General features: G+C 41.6%; 1 protein-coding gene across 5 annotated transcripts in view; it reads right to left on the bottom strand.

Annotated features, from left to right (window-relative positions):
- Positions 1-332: 332 nt before the first annotated feature.
- Positions 333-24,529, bottom strand: part of CREB1 (cAMP responsive element binding protein 1) — a 33,965-nt gene continuing 9,768 nt past the window's right edge. Inside the window, exons 2-11 of one of the 5 annotated variants that reach the window (XM_081018966.1) lie at positions 19,066-19,120; positions 18,328-18,392; positions 16,502-16,623; positions 14,635-14,781; positions 11,588-11,688; positions 10,740-10,882; positions 9,716-9,766; positions 8,644-8,826; positions 7,334-7,484; positions 333-6,585 (exon numbers count right to left, since the gene is read on the bottom strand). In XM_081018966.1, the coding sequence (XP_080875092.1) occupies positions 6,441-6,585; positions 7,334-7,484; positions 8,644-8,826; positions 9,716-9,766; positions 10,740-10,882; positions 11,588-11,688; positions 14,635-14,781; positions 16,502-16,615 (1,035 nt within the window). In that variant the 5' untranslated portion in view covers positions 16,616-16,623; positions 18,328-18,392; positions 19,066-19,120 and the 3' untranslated portion in view covers positions 333-6,440. Of the gene's footprint in view, positions 6,586-7,333; positions 7,485-8,643; positions 8,827-9,715; positions 9,767-10,739; positions 10,883-11,587; positions 11,689-14,634; positions 14,782-16,501; positions 16,626-18,327; positions 18,393-19,065; positions 19,121-24,529 lie in introns of all 5 variants that reach the window. The other 4 variants (XM_081018967.1, XM_081018965.1, XM_081018964.1 and 1 more) reach the window with 4 other exon arrangements.

The raw sequence follows: 24,529 nt of genomic DNA, 5'->3' as shown, positions 1-24,529 counted from the left end.
TTTTGTGGGTGTGCCAGGGACATGAATGGGAATTCATTCCCATTCCCCATGGGCCCCTGGTACATCTAGATAGGGGAGCTTTCCGCAGGTGTTCTGAAATACATCTGGTGGCATAAACTCTCCTGCTAGCATACCTGTCTCTGCTCCCAAAGCAGCCCTTAGGCGCATCCTAGGGTCCCTCGCCAGCTTGACAGAAAGTATACCTATGATTGGGCTCACAGAGCATTTCTATTTGATTGTTTTGCTCTTAAGTGGTCAAGCGGCAAGTATTGCTGACGTCAACGGCATCAAGATAAATGACCCTCCTTCTCTGAAGAAAAGAGACTTCAAGATGATTTTAAAAGCATGTTTATGTGTCTGCACATAAATGTGTAAAAAGGGTGTTATGACAGTTTATACCACAAACTTTACAGTAAGAAAAAGCACTTTTATGACAATTCACAAATTCACAAGGATCACTTTAATATACAAAGCAATTACTAGCATTCTGAAACACAAAGCAGTTAGTATGTACACAATGTTAATAAAAAGCAGTGTAACTCAGTACGTGGGGTGGGGGGAATAAACGCACAAAACAATAATTACAAAATTAAAACGGGTGTTTCTAGGAAATAGAGGATTCTCAAATGAAATTAACCCATCCCCAGTTCATATTTCTTTGCTCAGCAATTTAATTTCAAGAGGAAACTTTTTTCAAAGTTCAATACCCTGTTTCGTGCTGATTGTTTTGGGTGAAGAATCAGAAATGGGGGTGAATTTTAGTTTCTCTTAAATAAAAATAGCATAGCCATCCCCATTCCAGAAACTTGAAATTTTGCATTGTGATTTCTTCATGTGTAAACTGCCTTCCAAACGTAACGAAGGAGCTTTAGAGAAGGTGCTTCACTTGCACAACTTTCTCTCTGTGTGTTCTTGCAAGCAGAATGGTCATACATAAAGTAGTAGGGTTGTAAATGGAACTGAAGATCTAGCATTTAGTTTCTTCTTATTTCAAAACAGAAATAATTCTATTACACAGATATGGAGTGGTATCTGGCTCAAGTGCAACCGGTAGAAAACATTTTAAAAACAATCTCCCAATTATTTATCATGACCTTATTGAATACCATCAAACTGTTTTAGGTCTCCTCTCCTCTTTCTTCCTGCCTCAGATTGTCCATCAAATCAATTTGCAGCCACGGCTCAAGTGACTGACTGATACAGTAGTATCTTGCTTAGAATGATACAGCCAATGGTTGTTTTTAAATTGCACCAATCTCTAACTTGATTCCATTATCAACAGGTCAATCGGGAGGAGAAATTCAAGTGAGGAGGAGAACCTCCAGATAATTAGAGAGGTTTGATGTGCCTTGGGTTCAATGTGAGGCTAAGAGGCCACGTGTAAACAATACAGCATAGTTATTGTGGTAGGCAGTGGCGACTGGGTCATATTCAGAAAGCACTGCAAAAGAATGGCAGCCATAGGACCTCGGTGCTTAATTTTTGCATCCATCAGTTAATGAGCTAAATCCCAGCGTAGTTGTTCTCAGTTGTCTCATTACACTGGGGTAAGCTACAGACCTCTTGACACCAAGCATCTCAGAAATAAATGCTGCATTGGTGAAAACGTACGTGTGCACACAAACCCTGAGAAAGTAAGTAAAAGGGTACAGTAAGATGCGGTGAGATTCCTTGCAGGTATAAGCAAGGATAAGAAGGATTCAAAATAACAATCCTGAACAAACCCTCATCATTTCTGACTCTGTAAACATGACTTTAAAATGTACGACCGCTCACTTCAAGCTAGCAGGGACCTGCATTTGCAGTACCAAAAATACATTTGTGCTATTAAAAAAAAAAAAAAGCCTGTCCGTTCACCTACGACTATGGTTTACATACATTTTGATGTTCCAATGTTTCAGGATGCAAATATATCAGAATGAAATATTTGGGATTGCATTCTGATATGCCGTCTACCGATTTCTCATCTTGCAGTGAAGCCATGCAATAATTCTTAAGCTATAGTCAGCATGGAAGATGAACGTATCACAAGACAATGCACTGCTAAAATTTCAGCACCATATATTTAACAGTTCCAAGCTGGCTGTGCTTCTCAATGTGCTCAGAACAGAGGTTGGTGTACTTTATATCTAGAAAATTTAGAAGACTTGATAAAATCTATCCATAGGCATAAAGTATGCAACCATGGGTTTATAGTATATAAAAATAAACCCATTTTAAGAGTCTTTAACTTTACATCAACTCATCTTAATTGCCAGCAGGAAATACTCAGGAGTTGTGCTTTCTGATAAATCTGGGTGTGTTATGTAGCTTCACTCTTTAAGGAAAACAAATCCATGCATCTTACATTTTTTTCATCTGGATTCGATCCTTGAAAGTATCACCAAAATTTAGTTTCCCCTTTTCTCATATGATTGTTCCAATAATTAAATACAATCCTCTGCCACATTTCTAATGTCATTAAAAGGACCGTAATCTTCCTAACTTCCACTGGACTGTAGATTTTTGGTCCTGCCCTGCAGATCCCCCTGCAAGAATTGCCTCTTTTAAAGTTTATCCTGAGAGTCAGTGGATTAGCTAAAAGTAATGAGATATATACAAATAGCAGGACCACAATAAATATGCTAGACGCTCTTCAGATTAAGAGCCAAGCTGCATGATCAATACCCTCAAAGGCAAAATTTGAACTGTACTGCCACTTCACACTGCAGATGGCAATTGAAATGTTTGCCCAAACATTAAAAACTAAGATGTCAGTGGAAGGCTATAGTATACCCTTCTCCATAACACTAGTTTTTTTATGGGCAGGATTTTTAAAAATACATGTGGGAGCACAATCAAACATTCAGTCTCCACCTGCAGCATGTAGTTGTACATTCTAGCCTTCAAAAGCACCCAAGGCTGCAGGTCATGTATTTGAGCTCATTACCAAAACTGATTTTGGTCATACCACAAAAGTTCTCACCTTACTGGGAATTATTTAGCTTCAGATAATTGTTTCTGAAATAGAGACACTATAGAACCACCAGGCTTGTTTAGACGGATGTGTGCTTTCACACTCAAGCAATGCTGGAATAAGATACTAGAAACCACACAAAAGCAAGAAAACTGGAAAAATATTTTTCTCACCAAAAAAAAGGGGGTGGGTGGGTGGGTGATTAGTTCCCTTTGTATAAAGCAAATCTTTTCCTTTTATTTTATTTTTTTGCCTTAATGTATAGCTGCCGAAGAGACAAAGCACAAAGTGAACAATCTGGGGGAAGAGAGGAGCTTAAAACGGCTGACATAATTCCATAATTCACTTTCTAAAAAAATACAAATTGCAGTGAAATAAAATCACTAAATATGGGTGAGTGAACAACAATACAACATATCAATAAGCGCCAGAAGAATGTAGCTCAAACAAGAGGCTGAAGCGTGTATATTAACACGCATGCACATTCTCTCTCTCACACACACAGAGTAAAACTTTTTTCTGACCTCAATATACTATAATACTCAGCATTCCTGACTTAAAAGCTCTCAGAGCTATAGATTATATACTGTGTATATATATTTTATATATGTACATATTTTATACATACGCATTTTCCAAGCATATCTGTTAGAAGAGCACCCTGGGCAATATGTTAATTGCCTACATGGTACCTTTTATTTTGTAAAAGATAGAAACTGTACTTGAAACCAGACCTATGTATGATGACTACAATGGAGCTAGCCCTTTCTACACCTTTTTTTTTCCAATTAAGCCTGGCAACCAACTTAGTATTTTAGCAAAATTTCTGTTGAGCAGCAAAGGGGCCAAATGCAAAACAACCAGGTAAGACAATCTTGCTTTTTGTTCAATAAATTAGCAATATACAAAATAAGGGTTTGCTTGTTTTTCGCATTCTCTTCAGTTCCTTTTGGCTGTCAAGAATTACAAAGGACATACCAGTAAAGTCTGAACTTGGGTTACCGAAAACATAAGAAATAGGAAATTGTTGTATTTCATAAGAAATGCCAGATATCTCGGTATTGGGTAAGTAAAAACTGACAGATGTTATTTTATTGCTGGTGAAAGATTCCAGAATGAAAACCCTGAATTGACCTATAGACGAGCCACACTAGATTCTGCAAGCAGTTCATGCTGAGCCTCCTTTGACCGAATGGAACCTGGGAAAGGCTGAAATTAAGCGTAGGGTCAGCCCCACCACAACCCATTTGTCTGCTGATCTCTCTTGCTGAAATGCAGCTCTCTCAGCTAATTGCAGGAGATGCCAAGAACACAGCAAGCAGAGAGTTATGGTGGTTGCTTTCCTGATGAACAAATTTTAGATTATTACATAATGTTTAAACAGATTACCTGACACAACCACAGCCAGCTTTGAAAGAGGCTTTCTCAAACCAAGATCAACACATATAACGGTTTTCAATGAGGTTAGCAATTCGAGAAAATCAGCAGAGATCATGATTCTACCAAACTTTCGGGGGGTGAGGGGAACAAAACTCACAAGGCAGGTAAAAATTGTGGATTTGAGTTCTCCATAATCTATCATCCCATTTCTTTGTAGGAATCTGCTTTTGTTTTGTTTAAAAAGTATTATGATGTGAGAATTAAAGGGGTTCTAAAATGGCAGGACTTATTTTTGCTCAGAATGTCTGTATTATTTTATCCAAGAGCAAGAGGAAAAGTTTGCCTTGCAAATAAAAATAAGCTGCTTAAAATATGAGGCTTTTTGTATTCTTTAATTCTAAAGATTTTTTGACATGCCTTACAAACAAATTTTGTCTTCATCTGATAAAAGGGTAAATTATAAAGATTTGCACTTATTTTCATAAAAAACAAATGCACTATTAAGTAAAATTACTAGCTAAATTATTGCTACAGGTGTTAGATTTAACTGATAAAACATTGCAATAGGCCATGTTGGTTTTATCACCTTTAAGAAGATCTGGGAACTAATATTCTTTCAGGAGCAGTCTTATTTTATGTGCAGGCTTTTATAGATGAGGATCAAAATAACTGCTGGGATTAGAGATTCAAAATAACTTCATGTTCTCTTAAATAAGTCCATTTTGCCTCCGGAGAACTGATTCCACCTCTAAGTAGCCAAAGTAGCTTGAACAAAGGAATTTCTAAAGTTGAACGGCTTATTTGCTGCCTTAAATCATATTATATTGATTAATCACATTACTGATTCCTGCAACATACTTTAGGGGAAGTTTTTTCTTTTTACTCCTTAGGGTTTGAATGTCTGCAGATGAAAAACTTTTACTTAGATCCAGCTTGATCCCTAAATGACACAGAGTCCTACTGAAATCAGATAGCTTAACTGGGATGCAGGTCTGGCTGATGACTTAGGTTTAACAAGTCAGCAAAGTTCAATTTCACACCATCTGTGTGCGCAATAGGGAGATTTAGAAAAAAAATAATTCTCTACCGGCACGAAAAAGTTAACATTCACTCCTTTCTTCACTAAAGTATGCATTGCTAGTGGTTGCCTTGTATAACATCGCCTCTGGATAATGCAAAACAAAAATGGTGTTTTAATGAATTATTCTTTATGATAATCTCATGGACTTCTAAGCTAAAGCAGAACGTTACCGTTCCTACTCTACTGCTTGCTAGGAGCCCATGTCCCCTTAGGATATCATAAGTGTTAGATGATTTCTTTACGGGCAATCAAAAGACTGAACACATGAAATCTCCTTTTTTTATATAAAAAAACCAGGAAATCAATGGAATTATCTTTTATCATATAGAAAACTATCTAAAAAACAGATGGAGGTTACAGGTGACTATCCCACCTTCTCCCCAACCCTTCTCTATATGCTCATTTAATTCCTACTGTGTACATACCTACATACCTGAAGTACATGTCTTTTGGCATCATTCTACCACGTAGCTGCAACTGTAATGTTTGATAATGGACGTTTGAAACCAGGCAACAATTTGGCAACCATAGCTTCCTTAGAGCATACCTTGGGTACGCATCCAGCCCACATAATACTTCAGGGCAGAGCCTCGGGATAACCATCTCTGAGGGATGCAGATGAGCTCTGTGTTTTAATTCTTGAAAGCATTATGAAATAACCCCCTCTGCGCGCGCACACAAAAAACAAAACCCAGCTTCAGAAGTGAACGTTATTATTCCTTGAAGAAGATGGGAGATGAGGAAGTCTCTTCTCTTTCTTCTCAACCAGGATGCAGTGTGGTGAAAATGATTTGGGGGAAGGGAGAGGGAAGGTGGGGGAGAAGTGGAGGCAGGTGTTTCAACATTCACAGTTTAATGCAAAGCACAGACGAATAAAATTCTGCAGTTGCTTTCAGGCAGTTTTGCGCGTAGAAAAAAAAAAAGAGAGAAATGTTTAGAAAATAAAAAGTCCACTTTGTCTTTCTGGCAGTCACCAAAGCAGTCTTTCTCTGACATTAACAAACCAAAAATGGGGATCTAAAATTAATCCGATTTGTGGCAATAAAGGTCCTTAAGTGCTTTTAGCTCTTCAATCAATGTCTTGTTTTGGTTTTCAAGCACAGCCACTCTGTTTTCTAGACATTTGACATATTCCTTTTTCTTCCTGCGGCACTCGCGTGCTGCTTCCCTGGAGGGAAAACAGAATATTAAAAGCTCAAGTCAATATGTTCACTGATTTTAAACTGATAAAACTGAAGCAGAACTAACTGAATAGTATAATATTTTTTATTTGTTTGGGAGTAGAATAAACACAATTCTTCTTTATGGACAGGTGAGCAACAGGCTTCCTTGTGGTAGTGGCAAATCACCATTGCTTGCCTAACATATCAGGAACCTTCTGAAGCAATGGGAGGTAATTTCACATATGCCATTCAACTGTATGGATCAACTGTATGGTATATTTACTGTTGTTAGCTGCTCTGAACCCAGCTTCGGTTGGGGAGGGCGGGATATAAATAAAAGTTGTTGTTGTTATTATTATTATATATTTTGCATTTGATGTTATTTTCCCGTTTTGCATGGACTCTGGCTTAAATTCAAATTGTTGGTAAATTGTAAGGAATATTTGCATTTGGTGTTATTTTCCTTTTTGGACTAATTTTTTAGCTAGGTAATTTTGGGATGTGGTGAGAGGAGAAAGGTACTACACACCACAACTTTTTTTGCCCTTCATGCTGAGGGATACAGACTGGTGTGTATTGAAGCTACCTTTCGGAACCACATTTCTGCTTATTTTATTTTTCAGGCACAGCCAAATTTCTGCCACACCCTCAGTTCCACCTGGTAACAAATCCTTCGGCAGGATTGGGGGGTGGGGTGGGTAGAGTTGGGGGACGGGTCTGCTGGTCCACCTCAGTCCTCCAGAGCACACAAACCTGTTCTTCATTAGGCGGACTTCTCTCTTCCGCGCTGCTTCCTCTGCTGGCTGGGTGGGAAGTGCTGGGGAGGATGCCATCACGACACCAGGTGCAATGGTGCTTGTAGGTGCTGTGCGAATTTGGTAGGTCTGGACATCTCCTGAGGCAGCTAAGAGAAAAAAACACACACCAGGGAATGCAGGGGTATTAGGTCTGACAGCTCTGGAAGCCTACACTGGGGGGAATGGGGACCTGTCATTTGAAACGAAGAACCTCTCCCCTCATTACCTGAAGCTGCACGGTTGATGACACCTTTGTGTTGCTTCCGTGCTGTGCTGCAAATGTGTAAAGCTTTTGCCTGTGTGGCTGGGCTAAATGTACATATTTACGTAACATGTCCATGATGCATCTGCCTCTTTCTCCCCATCTTACTTGCCTCTGTTTCTTTGCTCATCCCTGCCCGTTCTTACTTTCTGATCCTGTTTCATATGGCCTCCTCGCACCCTAGCTCTCTCTTCTACTTTTCTAGCCCAGACCCTTCTCCAATTCAATACATCAGCCCATTTCCAGGCTGCCGGCACGGCTTCTTCCACAGGGCCCCTCCTGACTCTTCAGGATCAACCCTTTCCCAGTCTCCACCATCCCTATCTGCAGCCTGCAGTATTGCTATCTGCAGCCATTGCTACTGCTCCTCCTACCCAGAACCTTTGTCAAATTATAGGCTTCTGCTGTACACAGCTGTTTCCTTCTGTGTTTCTCCCTGACTCCTTATTTTCCACATATTATTCTTCAAAGCCACTGCTCTTTTTTTCATCAGGCTTGGCCAGGCACATAATTGTTTTTGTGTGGGTTAGTGAACAGTCATGTTCAATTAAACTTAAAAGTAACCCTAGGGACTTTCAAGGAACAAGAAAACTCTAGTTTGGGCACCCCCACCTAACAAATTAGCTTTTGGATAGCTCTTTGCTCCAAAAGTAAATAATGCCCCCACCTTTGATAGGTTACTGTTGCCAAAAATTACTTGGCAGCACCAGAAACAAAACCTTGAAGGAAGGACACTTTTAAAAAACCAGAAACAAAACTATGCTATTGTCTAGCTATTAGCATTCAGAATTCTGGCCCATTACTAACTACTTTAGTCTATTGCCCACTATTGCTAGAACAGCAGAGTGTATTGCAGATTCCTTAGAAACAGGTATTTGCTTAAAAGTATGGTGCTTCACAAATATTACATGTGCACAGTGATTCCCTATGGGGGGAAAAATTTCACACACGGCACGTGTCTAGTGCTAAACTTGAGCAAACTGCTTAAAACTGCTCTTCTTTACCTTGTACAACAACTTGGTTGCTGGGCACGAGAATCTGCTGTCCATCCGTGGTCTGTGCGTACTGTAAAATGGTGGTACCAGGCTGGGTTGCAGCGGCATTGGTCATGGTGAGCGTCTGCAGGCCTTGGACTCCATCGGTGCCATTATTAGCTAGCTGGATTGCACCTCCCTGGGTGATGGCAACTGAAAGCAGGCAGATGCGAGTCAGCATATGAGAATATTGCCATACATACAACTGTCCTCAGTCCTTTAGTCAAACCAACAATTTGAAAATTAAGTCCGTTTCAAGACTTTTTATGGATGTGGCGCCACAGAAATTCCATCCATTACCGTTGTCAGTCCAGGGAGATACTGCCCTGAGACTGAAACCCCAGCAGCTGGGACTGCAATCACCACACAGGCCAATCTTAAAAAACTGTCATCAACTTGCCAGTTATGTTTCTATTCCTTGCAACCATGGTTTGTTTTTTTAACAACCTAATTTAGATAACAATTTCCTCCTGCAGAGTGAAAATATCTACTTTATGGGCAAAATAAATATTCACAACTTACATTTCAAGAGTAACAATAAGACCCTCTAAATATTGATTTTGGTGATCATGAGGTATTTACTATGTGAGATTTTCAGTAATGTGAAAAAATGTGTAGGTCAACAGAATATTAAGTTACAAATAACGAATGACATGAAGCTCACCAAAGTTATCAATCTACTTCTGACATGCCTCTATCAAGCTCTGCCCATTCTAATGATTAAGGGTTTTTGTTTTTTCATTTTGTTTCCCCCTCTTCTCTACCCTGCACGGTTATGCTTTAATCTACACCCTTTTCTCAGATCTCCATTCTAGCATTCCTCCGTCTCTTAATCTCAGTTCCTTTTCGTTCTTCACATACAGTTTCTCTTCTGGTTTTTATTTCATGAGTCTATTCTCTTTCATGAAGCCCCTCGGTCTGTTCCACCTCATCCAGACGGCAGCACAAATACCGCTCACACACGGTCCCCTCATTCAGCGCTTCTAGCACAAGACTCCTCAGCTCCTCCACATTTACACCAGTCCATTCATGCAGACAATACCTGCATGCAGAGCATTGCCATATTCATGGTTGATATCAGCAACACCAGTCCCTAAAAGAAAATCAGGACCACACTGGGGACCAGGGCAAAAAACAGTTGCAAGCACCATGCTCTTCATCTGCACACCCCCCCCCCACTCCAGCCCTGAAAGTTTACTGAGTAAGGACAATCCACATGGCAATGCTTCTCACATGAAAACTGCAACTGCAACATGGAAGCATGCTTGCATGCAATAGCTATTGCAAAGCAATGATCACAGAACCAGCATCAATAGGAGTTAAACTGGAATGCAATCACCATATCACTTGATAAACTACCACCTCAACTGCTTGAGTCAGCTCGTCCTTCGTAGTCATAATGGCACAAGCTGTCACGGTATCCCGCACTGAGGAAGTAGGACAAAGCTGTTCTATGTAGGGGCAACCCCCCTACCCGCCAATAATATACCTTCAGCTCGGACAAGTGAAGGGTGTTTGGGCTGGAAAAAGACCTTCAGAATTGTATATAAACAGACTTTGTTGGCTGTGCTCACTTCTTCGTGTGCTGCTCAAGAAACCCCCTGTTCTACCGATCCATTGTGCTGTTTATTTTGCCGGAACAGGAAGCTGGCCTTTGGTGAAAGTAGGAACCTTTGCATCCAAAGGGCACTTTTCAGGGGGAACTCACAGGAACTCAGTCCCGGCACCTCTCAGGTGGGTTCCAGCACCTCTCAGGTAGGCGCCATTGCCATTTTAAGAGAACGAGGAAGGTGCTCATGGCGAATTCTCTTTTTCTAGAAAAATAGCACTGTGTCCTGTCTGTATTACCTTTTGGCCTCTTCCCACGTATTTCCTGTTTCTCTCCTTCCAGCATTTCTGACACCACAATTTCAAAACTTGGGAGTGGCAAACGTGGGGCTTCACGTTTTGAGCACTTAGGAAAAATTCATAATATACATACTAAGCATTCTTGCCATCTTTTAAAAACCAAATCTCTGACGTATTCTTCCTCTCCACTTATCAGATGAGAAACACAAGCAACATACTGTATTGCCCACTGCTTGTCTGGTAAATTGGAGTTGGCACCGTGACAGTCGTGATGGCAGGTGCTGTTGCTTCCTCTTCAGACTTTTCTTCTTCAATCCTTGGCACTCCTGGGGCATCTGAGGACAAGTCGTTCAAGATTTTTCTGAAAAGGGAAGAATATTGTAGAAATCTTACCAGGTTCTCGTAGCTTCTGTATTTTTGGGCGGGAGAATTGGTATAACTGGAAGGGCAGGGACTGAATGCCCAGGCTGTCACACTGGCAGGGTAAGAACCTAAGGAAAGCCTGGCTGGATCAGACAGAGGACCCATCCATTCCAGTATCCTGTTCCCTATGGTGGTTAGCTAGGAGCATAAAGCCTCATCTGTCATTTGCTCCTACAGCAACAGGTATGCAGATGTGAAATGCCTCTGAATATGGCTCTTACTTTCTCAGCAGGACTTGACCTATGGATACCCAAGCAGGATTTGAACACAACACTTCAAGATTAATATCTCTTAGCAACAAACTGTATGCTGAAGTCAAAAAGGATTTCTGCCCCTATGGTACAGTTTGGGATAATCCAACTGATTTAGGTGCACTGGGCCGTATTGAACCAAATCATTGTGCTAGCCTAACAAGACTTCACTTCCTCTCCTCAAACCGGGTCAGGAGAAGCCCCATGCCAAACATCTGGAACACATTATAGTTATACAGTATGACTATAACTTGTACCGGAGTTTGTAGAACAACAAAGAAACCGGTTGTTGAGAAAATTGAAAGCTAAATGACTTCTGTCTGACGTGTCACTAGACAGTAATTATAAGAAGCTGATTTGCTGCATGTGTGTAAGAGAAATTAAATTCCTACCTGTAAGAAGGTCGTCTGGAAAGAATCTCCCTGCGTTTCTGGGAGTCTGTGACACTGTCCACGGATTCCTGTGAATCTTCACTTTCTGCAATAGTGGAGATCTAGGTATAAGAGCACAGTAATGTTACCGTTTTAAACATATTTAAGTAAAAACAGATGTAAAGGTGAGAATATGGTCAGCAAACCCACACCATGAGGTCCTCTTCTATACATGAAAATCTGAAGACCCAAGTAGTGTAAGAAACTGTGGTCTCCTATCTACTCTGAACAAACATGCTCAGAGGAACATGGAACTTTATAAAACCTGGCCTCTGCAAAAAGGGGATGTCATTGACGCTCTTAGTAGCAGAAGGCAGGTATGGGATCCATAGGTGGTGTCCGGCCAACACTTGCTAACTTGGTTTACTGGTGAATATGAAAACACAATAAAGAAAAAGCAAGTAAAAGTCTGTTTCCCCCCAAAAGAAAATAATGTTTTTAAATTTAAAAACCAAACAAGCAAAAACCAAACATGTGTAGATATTGGCAAGGCTATCAGGTGCCTTCACTTGTGGAACATAACTTGCTCAAAGATCTATAGGTACGTCGTCAACATTCAGTATAACCAGGATTTCAGGATTGTGAAACACTTCTTATTATTTCAGCATTCCTACTGCATTCTTGCCTTTAATCTTCTCCTCCTAAATTCCAAGCACTTTTGTTATCAGTTTCTTATCTTGTTTCACTATGGTTAGAAATTCCTGTGTGTCATCTGAACTCTGGAGGGTTTTACATGACAAACAGCATAAACCTAGCTTTAGTGACTGGAAGTATAGGCAGAAGAAACGACAGAACTTGTAAAGCAGCAAACAGGAATCCTTATTAAGATGATCTAAAAAACCTAGTACTGCTTACACAACTGTATAAACAGACTTATGAAGTCTATCTGCTTATTACTGATTCTTAATAAGAAATCTCTAAAACTGCAATCCTGGGTGGATGCACAATGGCTCAAGGCGGCAGGGCAGGAGGAAAACCCTGGTATCCCTTTGACTGTTTCCCACTTTGGTTTTTTTTTAAAAAAATATTTCCATACCACTGGAAACAATAGGAGGAAAGATTTAGTTCTGCTTAGGAGTGTGACTAAATTTCTCCCTCATTTGAGGGTAAGTCACATGACCAGGATGCCTCTGGATCAAAGCTGCTATCTCCTTTTTCGCCCAGCTGACTTCAGAATTCCAATGTTTGCTGGGCTAGGGCTTTGAAGGATCTGCCACAGAGGTAGATCCCATCTAGCCTATGGCCTATGGGACGCCATCTTGGTGTCCTTAGGGCTGCATCCTACATTTATCTCACATTTTTAAGAACATAAGAAGGGCCCTTTTGGATCAGACCAAAGTTCCAACTAGTTCAGCATTCTGTTTCCAAGAATTGCCAGCTACATGCTTGTAGGAAGACCACACCAGGGCAATCTAAATTGTTCCTATTGCCATAGGTAAAGGTAAAGGTACCCCTGCCCGTATGGGCCAGTCGTGACCGACTCTGGGGTTGTGTGCTCATCTCGCTTAAGAGGCCGGGAGCCAGCGCTGTCTGGAGACACTTCCGGGTCACGTGGCCAGCGTGACGAAGCTGCTCTGGCGAGCCAGCACCAGCGCAGCGCACGGAAACGCCGTTGCCTTCCCGCTATAAAGCGGTACCTATTTATCTACTTGCACTTAGGGGTGCTTTCGAACTGCTAGGTGGGCAGGAGCTGGGACTGAACGACGGGAGCTCACCCCGCCGCGGGGATTCGAACCGCCGACCATACGATCGGCAAGTCCTAGGCACTGAGGTTTTACCCACAGCGCCACCCGCGTCCCCTCCTATTGCCATGCTTAATAGCAAATGATTTTGAGAGTACTCTGGAACCTGCTTAGGGAAAGAACCATATTAAATACCACTAATTAAGCAGCATAATGAACTGCTTAAGTCTTTTATTCTAAACCAAGGGCGGGCAGCTGCTTTCTGCTGTAGAGGATACACTAGCTGTTCTAAATTGGTTATTGATTCACGTCAGAATATGAACACCTCTTTCAAGAAAACACCTATGTATGTGCAGGTCTTCCAATCACCTAAACACACATCCCTCTTCAGCAGAAACTAAATAAAATGCTATTCTTCTCATATGGTGGACTGCTTCAGAATGAAAACCTAAGAGCATTTATTTTCCAGCTGCCCCCTTCCCCTTGGAAGGTTTCAGATATGAAAAGGAGGCGTTATAAAGCCAGGCCCCATAACTGACCCACAGGGGAATCCTCCTCAGCTGATGCCTCCCAGGTCTCAAATGCTGCCTGTGCTGGCTGTACATGCTCCCTGCTCCCTTCCATGAAGGATGTGGGTCTTGCCAAGTCAGAAGACATCCTCTTAGCGATCGGCCTGCAGTTCCCATCTCTGTCAAACCTGTGGTGCTGCTGCTGCAGGCGCTCCACCAAGGCCTTGTGTCCTTCACTGGCTAGGCTTTAGGGTTTTTCATGGTCATTCGGATGGGCCAGATTAGATGCTCCTTGGAACTAAGCTGGAGTCTACCCTGAACACTCCTTTCCCCCATACATACATTTTCAACATCTCCTTTACAAGGCTAACCAAACAGCTTCTGGGTATCCTTCAGCAAGCAGCCTTCTCTCACTATAATAGTTATCTCAAGAAATACTGTTGTGCTCAGGCCAGACCATGCCTATGTCCAGTAGAAACCAAATTTTTGTTGCTGTATCAGTGGAGGTGGAAAAGAACAAAAACGAGAGTGCAGCGACTTTAAATGGAAGAGATGGAAATGGAGAGAGAGCCTGTTTGAACTTTTTAGTCCTGTCCTGAACATGGCAGTTTTGAAGTCATTTTATCATCTTGCATAGCATGAACTACCTATAATATAACTATGAAATGGAAAAAAAGGCAAATTGGTATTGTTTAGAATTTCTTTTCAGAAACTTAAAACGGTGCATGCTGATAATAAAGCTCAGGATACAACAGTTTATGCAATGTTTCTATTTTTCAGGAAATAACATGGTTATTTGAAAGGCATTTTCACGTACCTGAACTGTCTGGACTTGTGGGGACTGAATAACTGAGGGCTGGGCTGCCTGGATAACACCATGGACTTGAACTGTTTGCCCATTAGGCAGCTGTACTAAGGTAACGGTGGGAGCAGAAGAGGTTGCGTGAGCTGCTGGCATAGATACCTAGGAAAGAAAGTAGGAATCATTATGGTAAAACCACAGAACTAATGTCTTAAATCCTTCATTCCTCCCTTTTATGTAAGGTTGAAAAGGTTAACAAACCTTTTCAACATAAGAATCAGGATGTCACAAGGGTTTTGACAATTTTTTTATAACAATCGTATCTTATTTTCTTTTCTTCGAAGGTACTAATGAAGAATAAATGACTACACTTACTTTATAAACCTCTTTCACTTTTTCCATCTTATGTATTTATGACAAATAATGAACTTACATGATTACAGATTTCATATTAATACTTATTTATTTATTTTCCATACAACCCTTCTTCCAAGGATCACAGGGCAGTTTACAATATAAAAATACATAACAAAGTAACAAACAAAAGCAATACCTGTCTGACACCTAAAGATAGGTAATGAAGGCGCCAGGTGAGCCTCCCTGGGGAGAGCATTCCACAAATGGGGAGCCTCCATAGAAAAGGCCCAATCTTGTGTTGTCCCCTTGTGGACCTCTTGCGGACGAATACAAAGAAGGGCCTTAGATGATGATCGCAGAGTCTGGGTCAATTCATATGTGGAGAAGACAGCCCCTGAAGTATTGCGGCCTTGAACCACTGAAGGTTTTATAGGTCAAAGCCGGCACTTGGGGCTGGAAACTAATTGGCAGCCACTGCAGTTGGGACAGGATCAGTGTTATGTGCTCAGTGAGCAACCTGGCTGCTGAATTCTGCACCAGCTGAAATTTCTGAACCTTCTTCAGAGGCACTCCCATGTATAATGGGAGTTTATGTACTAACAAATAGTGCACTAAATTAGTTTTCATTAAACCATGGTTTGTTTGAGTGTCTGAACCCTGTCCAGTGGCTTAACTATGATTTATTTACTGACAAGAAGCCACTATCTGGAGGCACGACTTATTGTTGACTTATGAGCCTTGACTTGTTTTAACTCTGGCTTGCTGTTAGGTGCAAACCTAGGAACCTTCCTTAACCATGGTTTTTTTGGCCACCTATCTAATGCTTATTAAGCTACAAAAGCACAATGAAAGAACTGATGGCAAAGAAACCAAACATTAATGAAACAAACCACTGTTTGTTGGGGCGTCTGTGAGACAACTCACAGTTAACAAACCACGGCTTAACCAGACCTCTGTGTAATAACAAATTCATAACTCTATTAATGTGTTGGATTTGTTTAAAAAACCTGATTTAGTTGATACTGGTGGTTTTAAATAGGATCTTTTTTGTTCTCCAACCAAAACATACGTTTATTAAAGGCTGCTTAAGATCAAGCTTTTTGCTCAAGCATGCAGCTCCTTCTCATCTTCCTTTGTGTCATGCAGCAATTAAATTCAGAAGCTGCCAATGAATAATGGTTTCCTGTTCTATCCAAACTGAGAAACTTACAGTTGCCAGCTTTGGAACAAGCTGTGTTTAGCTTGTTCTGTAGCGAATAAACACAGTTTTCTCTTTTGGATGAAGCAGGAGACTTCCAGGTTTAATTGCTGTCTACCACGAAGGGAAGAGAGACAGGGATGCATGTAGAGGTAAAAAAAACAACAACATGATTCTCTGCTGTGGTACTTCAGTGTTTCTTAGTTGCAATAGTTGCAACAAATCATAACAACCTTTAAACCTTTTAGATTCCATAAGAGATGTTAAAGTTACTCTTATAAACATTTGCTTAAGGACACAACAGATCAGTCAAGAACAACTCTGTACCTGCGCTAACGTTGCGATTTGTGGCTGGGTCTGTACTGTCATTTGTTGGTTTTCTGCCTCTGTAACAGCTGCATCGCCACTCTGTTGGTTCTCTGCGCCAGATTCCATGGTCATTTAGTTACCTACAACGGTAATGATTTGCGTTACTATTACAGGGCAGGTGTACTTCTTGCCGTATCTCTGTATATTCCACTCTTAAGTTTCAGTTACAGAATTTGTACCGCACAATAAATTCCCGATTATCTGCCAGAAATCTTATGCTATGCTGCAAGTTCCCTCTCATTTACACAATGGTTACTTTCGACATAAAGTAATAAGGATTACAGTTCTTGTCGCAAACAATGCAAACTAATTGGGAAGTACAAACAATAGCACAGGGACTGCCAGCCCAGCATCCAATGGGGGAACATACACCTGCCAAGGCCTTTCTCCCTCACTCTGTCCTTTGCCGCAGTGCAGATGTGTGTGTATATATATATATATTGGCAGGGGAGCCATCTGTTATAGCCCACAGAAGGCTTTTCTCAAAGCTAATTGTGGCGCAGGAGGGGGGGCTATTTCAGGGATGGTCACAGCTGGGGAAGGGTTAACTCTCACCTCTTCAGCTGCAACTCCTAGCCGCTGAAAACATCACACACAGAAATTTAGGCTTGAAAGCAGTCTTCTCTTGGCCACACCAGAAGGCTTCTTTTAAGCCTAACTGTAGTGTGGAAGAGGCATTTACAGAGTCATGGTTGGGGAGTGAATGTGTTAGGTTGTATGTGTGTTTGGTGAACCCAAGTTTATCAGGTTTCCAGATGAGTTCACAGCACTCCCCCCCCACCTAAAAAAAGATGGGCAGCTCCTGCTGTAACACAACTCTGCACGTTTACTCAGAAATACACCCAGCAAGGTTTACTCCCTAGTAAGTGTGTTTAAGATTGTTTCCCCAGAAGCAGAACACTTAACATGGCTGGTCATAATAAAGATTGAAGTAATGTTAAGTACCAAAATACTTTACAGCATATATGGCAAAAATATATCTGGAAAGTTTGAGTTACAGCTAATGCCAACTCAAGACTTTCTGGCCTGACCTTTACAATTGAAACAATGATTCTCTATGACTGGTTGGCTATCCCTAACAAGCGCTTGCCTTCTTTCACAGCATCCACCTTAATGCAATATCTGATGGACCCCAAAATGAAATGGAATGATCTATGAACCACAGGATTAGATAGGAAGTGCTTTTGATGAACTGTTTTTAATATTTAGCAAACCTAAAGGTTTGTGATCTAGCTGGAATGTACATTAGTCCACTACAAACACCAGAATTTCACTGTGCACATTAGCCATTGCAGGAAAGATGAGTGGGCCTTGTAACCAGATGTTAAGAGCGTTTCCCCCTGAAATAAAAGTGAAACCAAACTTGGGAGGGAGAAATGGTGTCAGAAACATCTCTACCAGTTAGCAAGAAGCATTTTTGCTGAAAGTGTGTTGAGATTTGAGGTGATCAGCAGCTAACCAAGGAAATTTGTTGAAAAGTACATTAAAAAGTGCATATTGCTGGCGGCATTATAGTTTCTTGATACTACCTTAGTATTTGATTGTAAGCTCCACCTATGTGAACAATGAAGCACATGTCCCTCAAATAAAAACAACTTTTATGAAGGAAAAGAGAATCCCCCCCCCCCATGTATCTATCTCTTAGGCTAATGTATAGATCGTAAAGCTTTCTTTATACAATTTGAATTTCACTTTGTGTGTTTGTATTAGCACTGCACCTGAAATGTAAAAGTGAAATGACTGCCGCACAAGTATTAATATACAAACTAAGGCATTTGATTTACTTTCCTGAATGATGTCTGCTCCTTCAACTTGCTCTCACACAGATGGCCACCTCCAGTCCACCTGGCTGTGAATGGGAACATGATCCACTGGGTTGAGGAAATATTTGATTCTCTTGTTTAAATCTCAGAAGCTCAACTAGCATATAAGAAATATTTTCAGCCCTCATGGTTGCAAAGGATTATGAAAACACCACAAGGATGTATTCCTGCCTGTGCCCACCCTTCTCTTGGTGTAACCTGACCTTCCGTCCCTATGAAGTGCTTAGAACAGAAAAAGCTATTTAAGTCCCTGAGTATCCTTTCACCAAGTCTGCCTATGTACTCTGAATCCTTGTCTGGTTATCTTTTGCAAAGGCTGTCACTGATTTTTTCAGAAAACCTCCAAACCATGCTCCCCTGTCCTGCATACTGCCTCACTGTTAATGCAAACTAGGAAGTCCATGCAATGATAGTAGATTCATTAATCCCTCCAAACCAGAAATGGAAACCATAGTTTAAATAGTTTTCTAATTTAGATGTCATGGCAAACTATGATTTGTGCTGAAGAGGAAATTGCAACAGTAATTTTGTTAATGGTTTATTTTTTAACTTTTTAATTTTCTAATTCTTATATTTTGTTTAAGAATGTTGGTTGAAAAGTGGGCTGTGAATTCATAAATTAAATTAAAATAAATTTTGATTTGCACTTGGATCAAGAGACTAAGGACAGATCACCAGAGTCAAATACATGGTTCTTACCTTTGTAACGCAAGAACTGAATTTCGAAACCACACATTCTTGGGCAAGGCAAGTTCTAAAAATGTTAATGAGAAAAGGAAACCCTGAAATATGTTTAACACACTTTTAACTGCATGATGTGCATTAACAGTAGAACATTTTACTTCTGAAATTATTTGGAATATGTTATTGCTATTTCCCCCCCAATTCTCTGATAATGAGGGAGAAAAAAAATGCAGGGAAAAATATTGCCGGGAAGTTGTTTGTTGCCATCACTTCATTTCAGATTATTTCATACTTCTAGGTTGGCATTATACAAGAGGCACAGGATTTGACCCTTCCAAAATTTTGAGGTGATGCAACTTTTCCAGCTCCACTTTTTGAGGTGTGGCAACCAGAACTGTATAGGATATGGGCAGATTTTTATTTTTGAATCTCTTTCCTAATGATAAATAGTTCAGCTACATCTGTGAAATTCTGCTCACTCACTTGGTCTCCCCTGCGTCAGAGGATGGCTGCCCCTTTGGGGTTTTAAGATCCATGCGCTGAGAATGCCTCTGTGCCTCTAACAGTTGCATAGAAGAATAAGACCAACGTAGTTTTTCTGTTGTGATGGGCAAAAGCATACTTTTCCATCCCACGCAGGGAAACGGTACTGGAGCCTCAAAGGCTGTAAAAATTCCCTAGGCCTTATGTGTTGTTTGCTTCACATGCATCTCCTACTTGCCCACCCTGATGACTATCGTTTTATCACCAACTGTTTCCTTAGGCCCCTACTTTCTCCGGTATCTTACCTCTATCAGCTCTCACTTGCTTCGCCTTCCCTGTCTGCTCACCACTCTCCCCTCTCCTCTTCCTGCCAACAATATAAAATCCTCATTTCTGTAGGCCATGCTAGCTTTCCCCACAGATCTCACTTTATCAGACCCTTCTTCTTTCCTATCCCTCTTTCCTTATCTCTTTTTCCATTACACTTGTGCTCTGCCCTGCCCTTTTCCTCCAGCTACTGTGTCTCTGGATTCTCTGATCTTCAGTTTGTCTACTTCCTGGTTGCTATGTAAGCCATGCTATGTTTTTTTCTTAGTAAGAAAAACTATTGTCAACCCACAAAGCTGGGTTGCCATTCTATGGTTGACAACTTCCCACAGCAGATACGATCTTTCTGTGTCTCTAAACAAGGTGTGGGGCCCCTGAAGGTTTAATTGAACCTGCCAGGTCTCCCCATTGGACTAACAAGACTGTTTCCAGGAAGCCATGCCCTCCTGACGACATTTGACATCAGGGACGGGTCAAGTAGAAATGTGGCTCCTTGCTGAAAGCAGAGTTTGCTCCTAATCGGTGGTGCTCACAAGTGCATAGCATTTTGCAAATGCCAATGACAGGCTGATTGCTGGAGCCTGCAAAGCTTTCTGCTTTTGCAATAACAGCTATCATGGCAGTGCTTGCAAAGATACACAGCTTTGCACGCACAAACCATCAGCTGATCCTTGGTGCTTGCAAAGTGCTAAGCCCTTGCCCAGTTTGATTTAAAATCTCACCAACAAAGAAAAATGGGTTAGATGACACAACTGTGATGTCAGGTGACTGCCAGGTGAGCAGCCCTGCTCACCTGTCAGATTTGGCCTGCAGGGAATGCAAAAGGTAAGAAGGCATTGACGAAGCCTTCCTCCTGACATTCAAAAGCTCAGTGTTGTTTCCAAGGTTGCCCTTAAATATAATGCAGTGTTATATCTGGGTTAAAACAAGGTTCACTCCTTAGCTAGGATTTGAAACCAAAATTAAGAGCTGGTTACAGAGCAGCCAAGTGAAGAACTGGGAGATTATGCACTTAAGAAGGGATCTGATGTAGGTGGCCATCTTAGAACTGATGTGGCAAACATTTTGGAAAAATAACTTCTATGCACAAACTATTAAAAGTCTGGTAAGAAATTAAAACCCAATGTGCCTGGTAATTTGTATGTATGTAATATATGCATTATCAAATTAAAATAAGGGTTTTTTTTGTTGTTTTTTTAAATGTGGCTTTCCAGTTATTGCCAGACTATTCCTCCCAAAACCCCTACAATTGGTCATGCTGGCTGGGTTTGATAATAATAATAATAATAATAATAATAATAATAATAATTTATTTATACCCCGCCCTCCCTGGCCAGAACCGGCCTCAGGGCAGCTAACACCAATAAAATTACAATAAAACGTAAAAGAAAAAGAAAAAACAGTTAATTAAAATATGGGTTAAAATAAAATTTAAAATGCAGCCTCATTTTAGTAGTAGCCCATAAATCAAAACCAGAAGGGGAGGGAAACATAAGGGTCAGACTGAGTCCAAACCAAAGGCCAGTCGAAACAGCTCCGTCTTGCAGGCCCTGCAGAAAGATGTCAAATCCCGCAAGGCCCTGGTCTCTTGTGACAGAGCGTTCCATCAAGTCGGGGCCAGTACAATCTAACCACCTTGCGGCTCGGGACCTCCAAAGTGTTATTATTTGTGGACCCTTAAGGTCCTCCGTGGGGCATACCAGGAGAGGCGGTCCCGTAGGTACAAGGGTCCTAGGCCGCATAAGGCTTCAAAGGTCAAAACCAGCACCTTAAACCTGACCCTGTACTCCACCAGGAGCCAGTGCAGCTGGTAAAGCATTGGATGAATGTGATCCTGCGGCAAGGACCCTATAAGGAGCCTCGCCGTAGCATTCTGCACCCACTGGAGTTTCTGGGTCAGCTTCAAGGGCAACCCTGTATAGAGTGAGTTACAATAATCAAGCCTGGAGGTGACCGTCACATCGATCAATGTGGCCAGATCAGGGCGAGAAAGGTAAGGGACCAACTGCTTGATATGGCGGAGATGGAAAAATGCCACCTTTGCTGTGGCTGCAACCTGCGCCTTTATGGAAAGGGAGGCGTCGAAGGTTACACCCAACCTCTTGACAGAAGGCGCTGGCACTAATTGAGCCCCCGCAAGAGATGGGAGTTGGCCCCCCAACCCTATGTCACCCCAACCCAGCCGGGGGACCTCTGTCTTCGAAGGATTTAACTTCAACCGGCTCCCACGCAGCCATCCAGCCACAGCTTCCAAGCATCTGGTCAGTGTGTCCGGGGCCAAGTCATGGTGGCCGCCCATCAACAGATAAAGCTGAGTGTCATCAGCATATTGATGACAACCCAGCCCAAACTCCGGACAATCTGGGCAAGGGGGCACATAAAGATAAGAGTTGGAAACTGGGGGGGGGGGCACAGGTTCCCCATTCCTGTGCTAAAGTATGACAGAGTCACCACTTTCCTCTGTGACTACGCAGTGGAAGAGGATCAGGGAAGGATAAATAATTCCAGCCCCACTCTTCCTCTCCCATTCATCACCGAGGCAACTGCCCTAGACACATCTTTTCCCAAACTGGCCGTTCCCCCAAACGAAAACTAACCAATCAAAGCAAGCCAAGGAGGAAAAACTACCCCATCTCCAACCAGGAGTTGTGTTCTGGATTTGGGTGGGGAAAGAAACAATGTTCAGCTTTGCTTCACCCGTACTCCCACTTGTCTCCTGTGAGGGAAGGCACTGGAAAAGCCATCCTACCCTCAGAACCTCAGGAGAAACATTGCTCCCCATCATCTTCTTGGCTGTAGCCGATATCAGGGGCAATAAGCAGTGCTACAGGATGTCAACGGCAGAACTTTACCTGTCCCTGTGGAATGAACAATAGCTATTATGTGGAAGATGGTCAGGGTACATTCAAGAACATTAGGATAGGGGGCTGGTATCCCCAACTATTATTAAGGCTTGTTCCTATCTGCACACCTTGAACATGGATTCATCCCTTGGTGACACTTAAGTGGAAGAGAATGTTGGGAACCGGCTTTCATAAATCAGTTTTATAATCCTAGCGTGGTTACTCATTAGCAGCACACTGCCATCATTTTGATAGGTACTTGATGGTGCACCATGGTCCTAGTTTATACTGTTGATTATTAAAAGCAAAATGAAGACCTAGAATTGCTGTCTCAATCCGGCCAAGAGCACATGAGATGACTGGATTACAAGCCTGATGAGAAGTTAGCCATTCTGGTTAATGGACGAATTGGAAAGTAATAAACATAAATAATTTCTCTTTAAACTTCCCCACCTCTAAGGTTCAAAGTACAGGCGGAAACATTCACATCCTCCTTCAGTGATACACTACAAGCTAAAGGAGTGTTCATCACATTATTACTCTTCTGACATGCTGTTTAATCTTGTTTCCAGGCAGAGATTTCTCTGAATGACAAACAGACCCATAAATCACACACAGACAGCATCAGTTTCTGTGCTATCACTGCCAGTCCAGGAGGCAGGCCAGGGATTAGCAAGGGCAGCATAGTCCAAAACTGGTGTAATGAACCATATTTTGGGTTTGAGCTTTGAGGGTAGGGGAAGGAAATCCATTGGGAGTATAGAATGTTAGAAGGGGAGGGGGAGGCTGAAAAGGGCATAGGATAATTGGGTGGCAGTGGGAACTTTGGTCAGTTGACAGGAAATGAGAGGGGGAATTAGCCAGTTAGGAACAGGTTTGGGTTCTAATTACATTCATCCCAGATTTCAGTTTACTGTGAATTTGCTTTCATTGTTACTCAAATACTGTGCTGGTAACCCTTTGTGACCAGTAATATCCACACTTGGGAGATTCTGAATACTGACCACAATATCCACAGTATGATTGTGATGCTGAAGTTGCTCACTTGTGTGCCTCTCTTCTCTTATGAACCACGTCCTGTTTAAATCTAACACAACTGAGGATGTAACCCAAGCACACTTGTTTGGACCTAAGACCCTATGAACTCAATGGGACTTATTCCTAAGTAAGCAAGCATAGGATTGCTCTGGAAGCCAGCCAAGGGGAAGCTGCTATCTAGATGTCAAAGCTCTTAACAGTGTGTGATCTATTACTGTTTTGCTTGCAGACATTATTAGTGATAAGACTGCAATCCCTCTTTGTGAAACATGCTTTTCTCCTGTTTTTATCAAGGTCACCCACGGTAGCATAAAGTCATTCTGTCAGTAATTTTACTACTGCAATTCAAATCCATAAATGTCCAGTAGTGCACCCTTTATTCGTACCTGACTTCAGGACGTGAGGGAAATGTACAGTGGTACCTCGCAAGATGAATGCCTCGCAAGACAAAAAACTCGCTAGACGAAAGGGTTTTTTGTTTTTTGAGCTGCTTCGCAAGACGGTTTTCCCTATGGGCTTGCTTCGCAAGATGGAAACGTCTTGCAAGTTTGTTTCCTTTTTCTTAACACCGTTAATACAGTTGCGACTTGACTTCGAGGAGCAACTCATAGAACGCAGTGTGGTAGCCTTTTTTGAGGTTTTTAAAGACTTTGGTATTTTTGAAGCTTTTCTAAAACTTTCCCGACACCGTGCTTCGCAAGACGAAAAAAATCGCAAGACGACAAAACTCACGGAACAAATTAATTTCGTCTTGCGAGGCACCACTGTACTTTGTCAGTAGCCCCTTC

The sequence above is a fragment of the Podarcis pityusensis genome, assembly GCF_964106645.2.
Source record: "Podarcis pityusensis genome assembly, chromosome: 1".
Lineage (NCBI taxonomy): Eukaryota > Metazoa > Chordata > Lepidosauria > Squamata > Lacertidae > Podarcis > Podarcis pityusensis.
The sequence above is the reverse complement of the archived record's forward strand: the minus strand, read 5'-3'. Positions and strand labels throughout refer to the sequence as shown.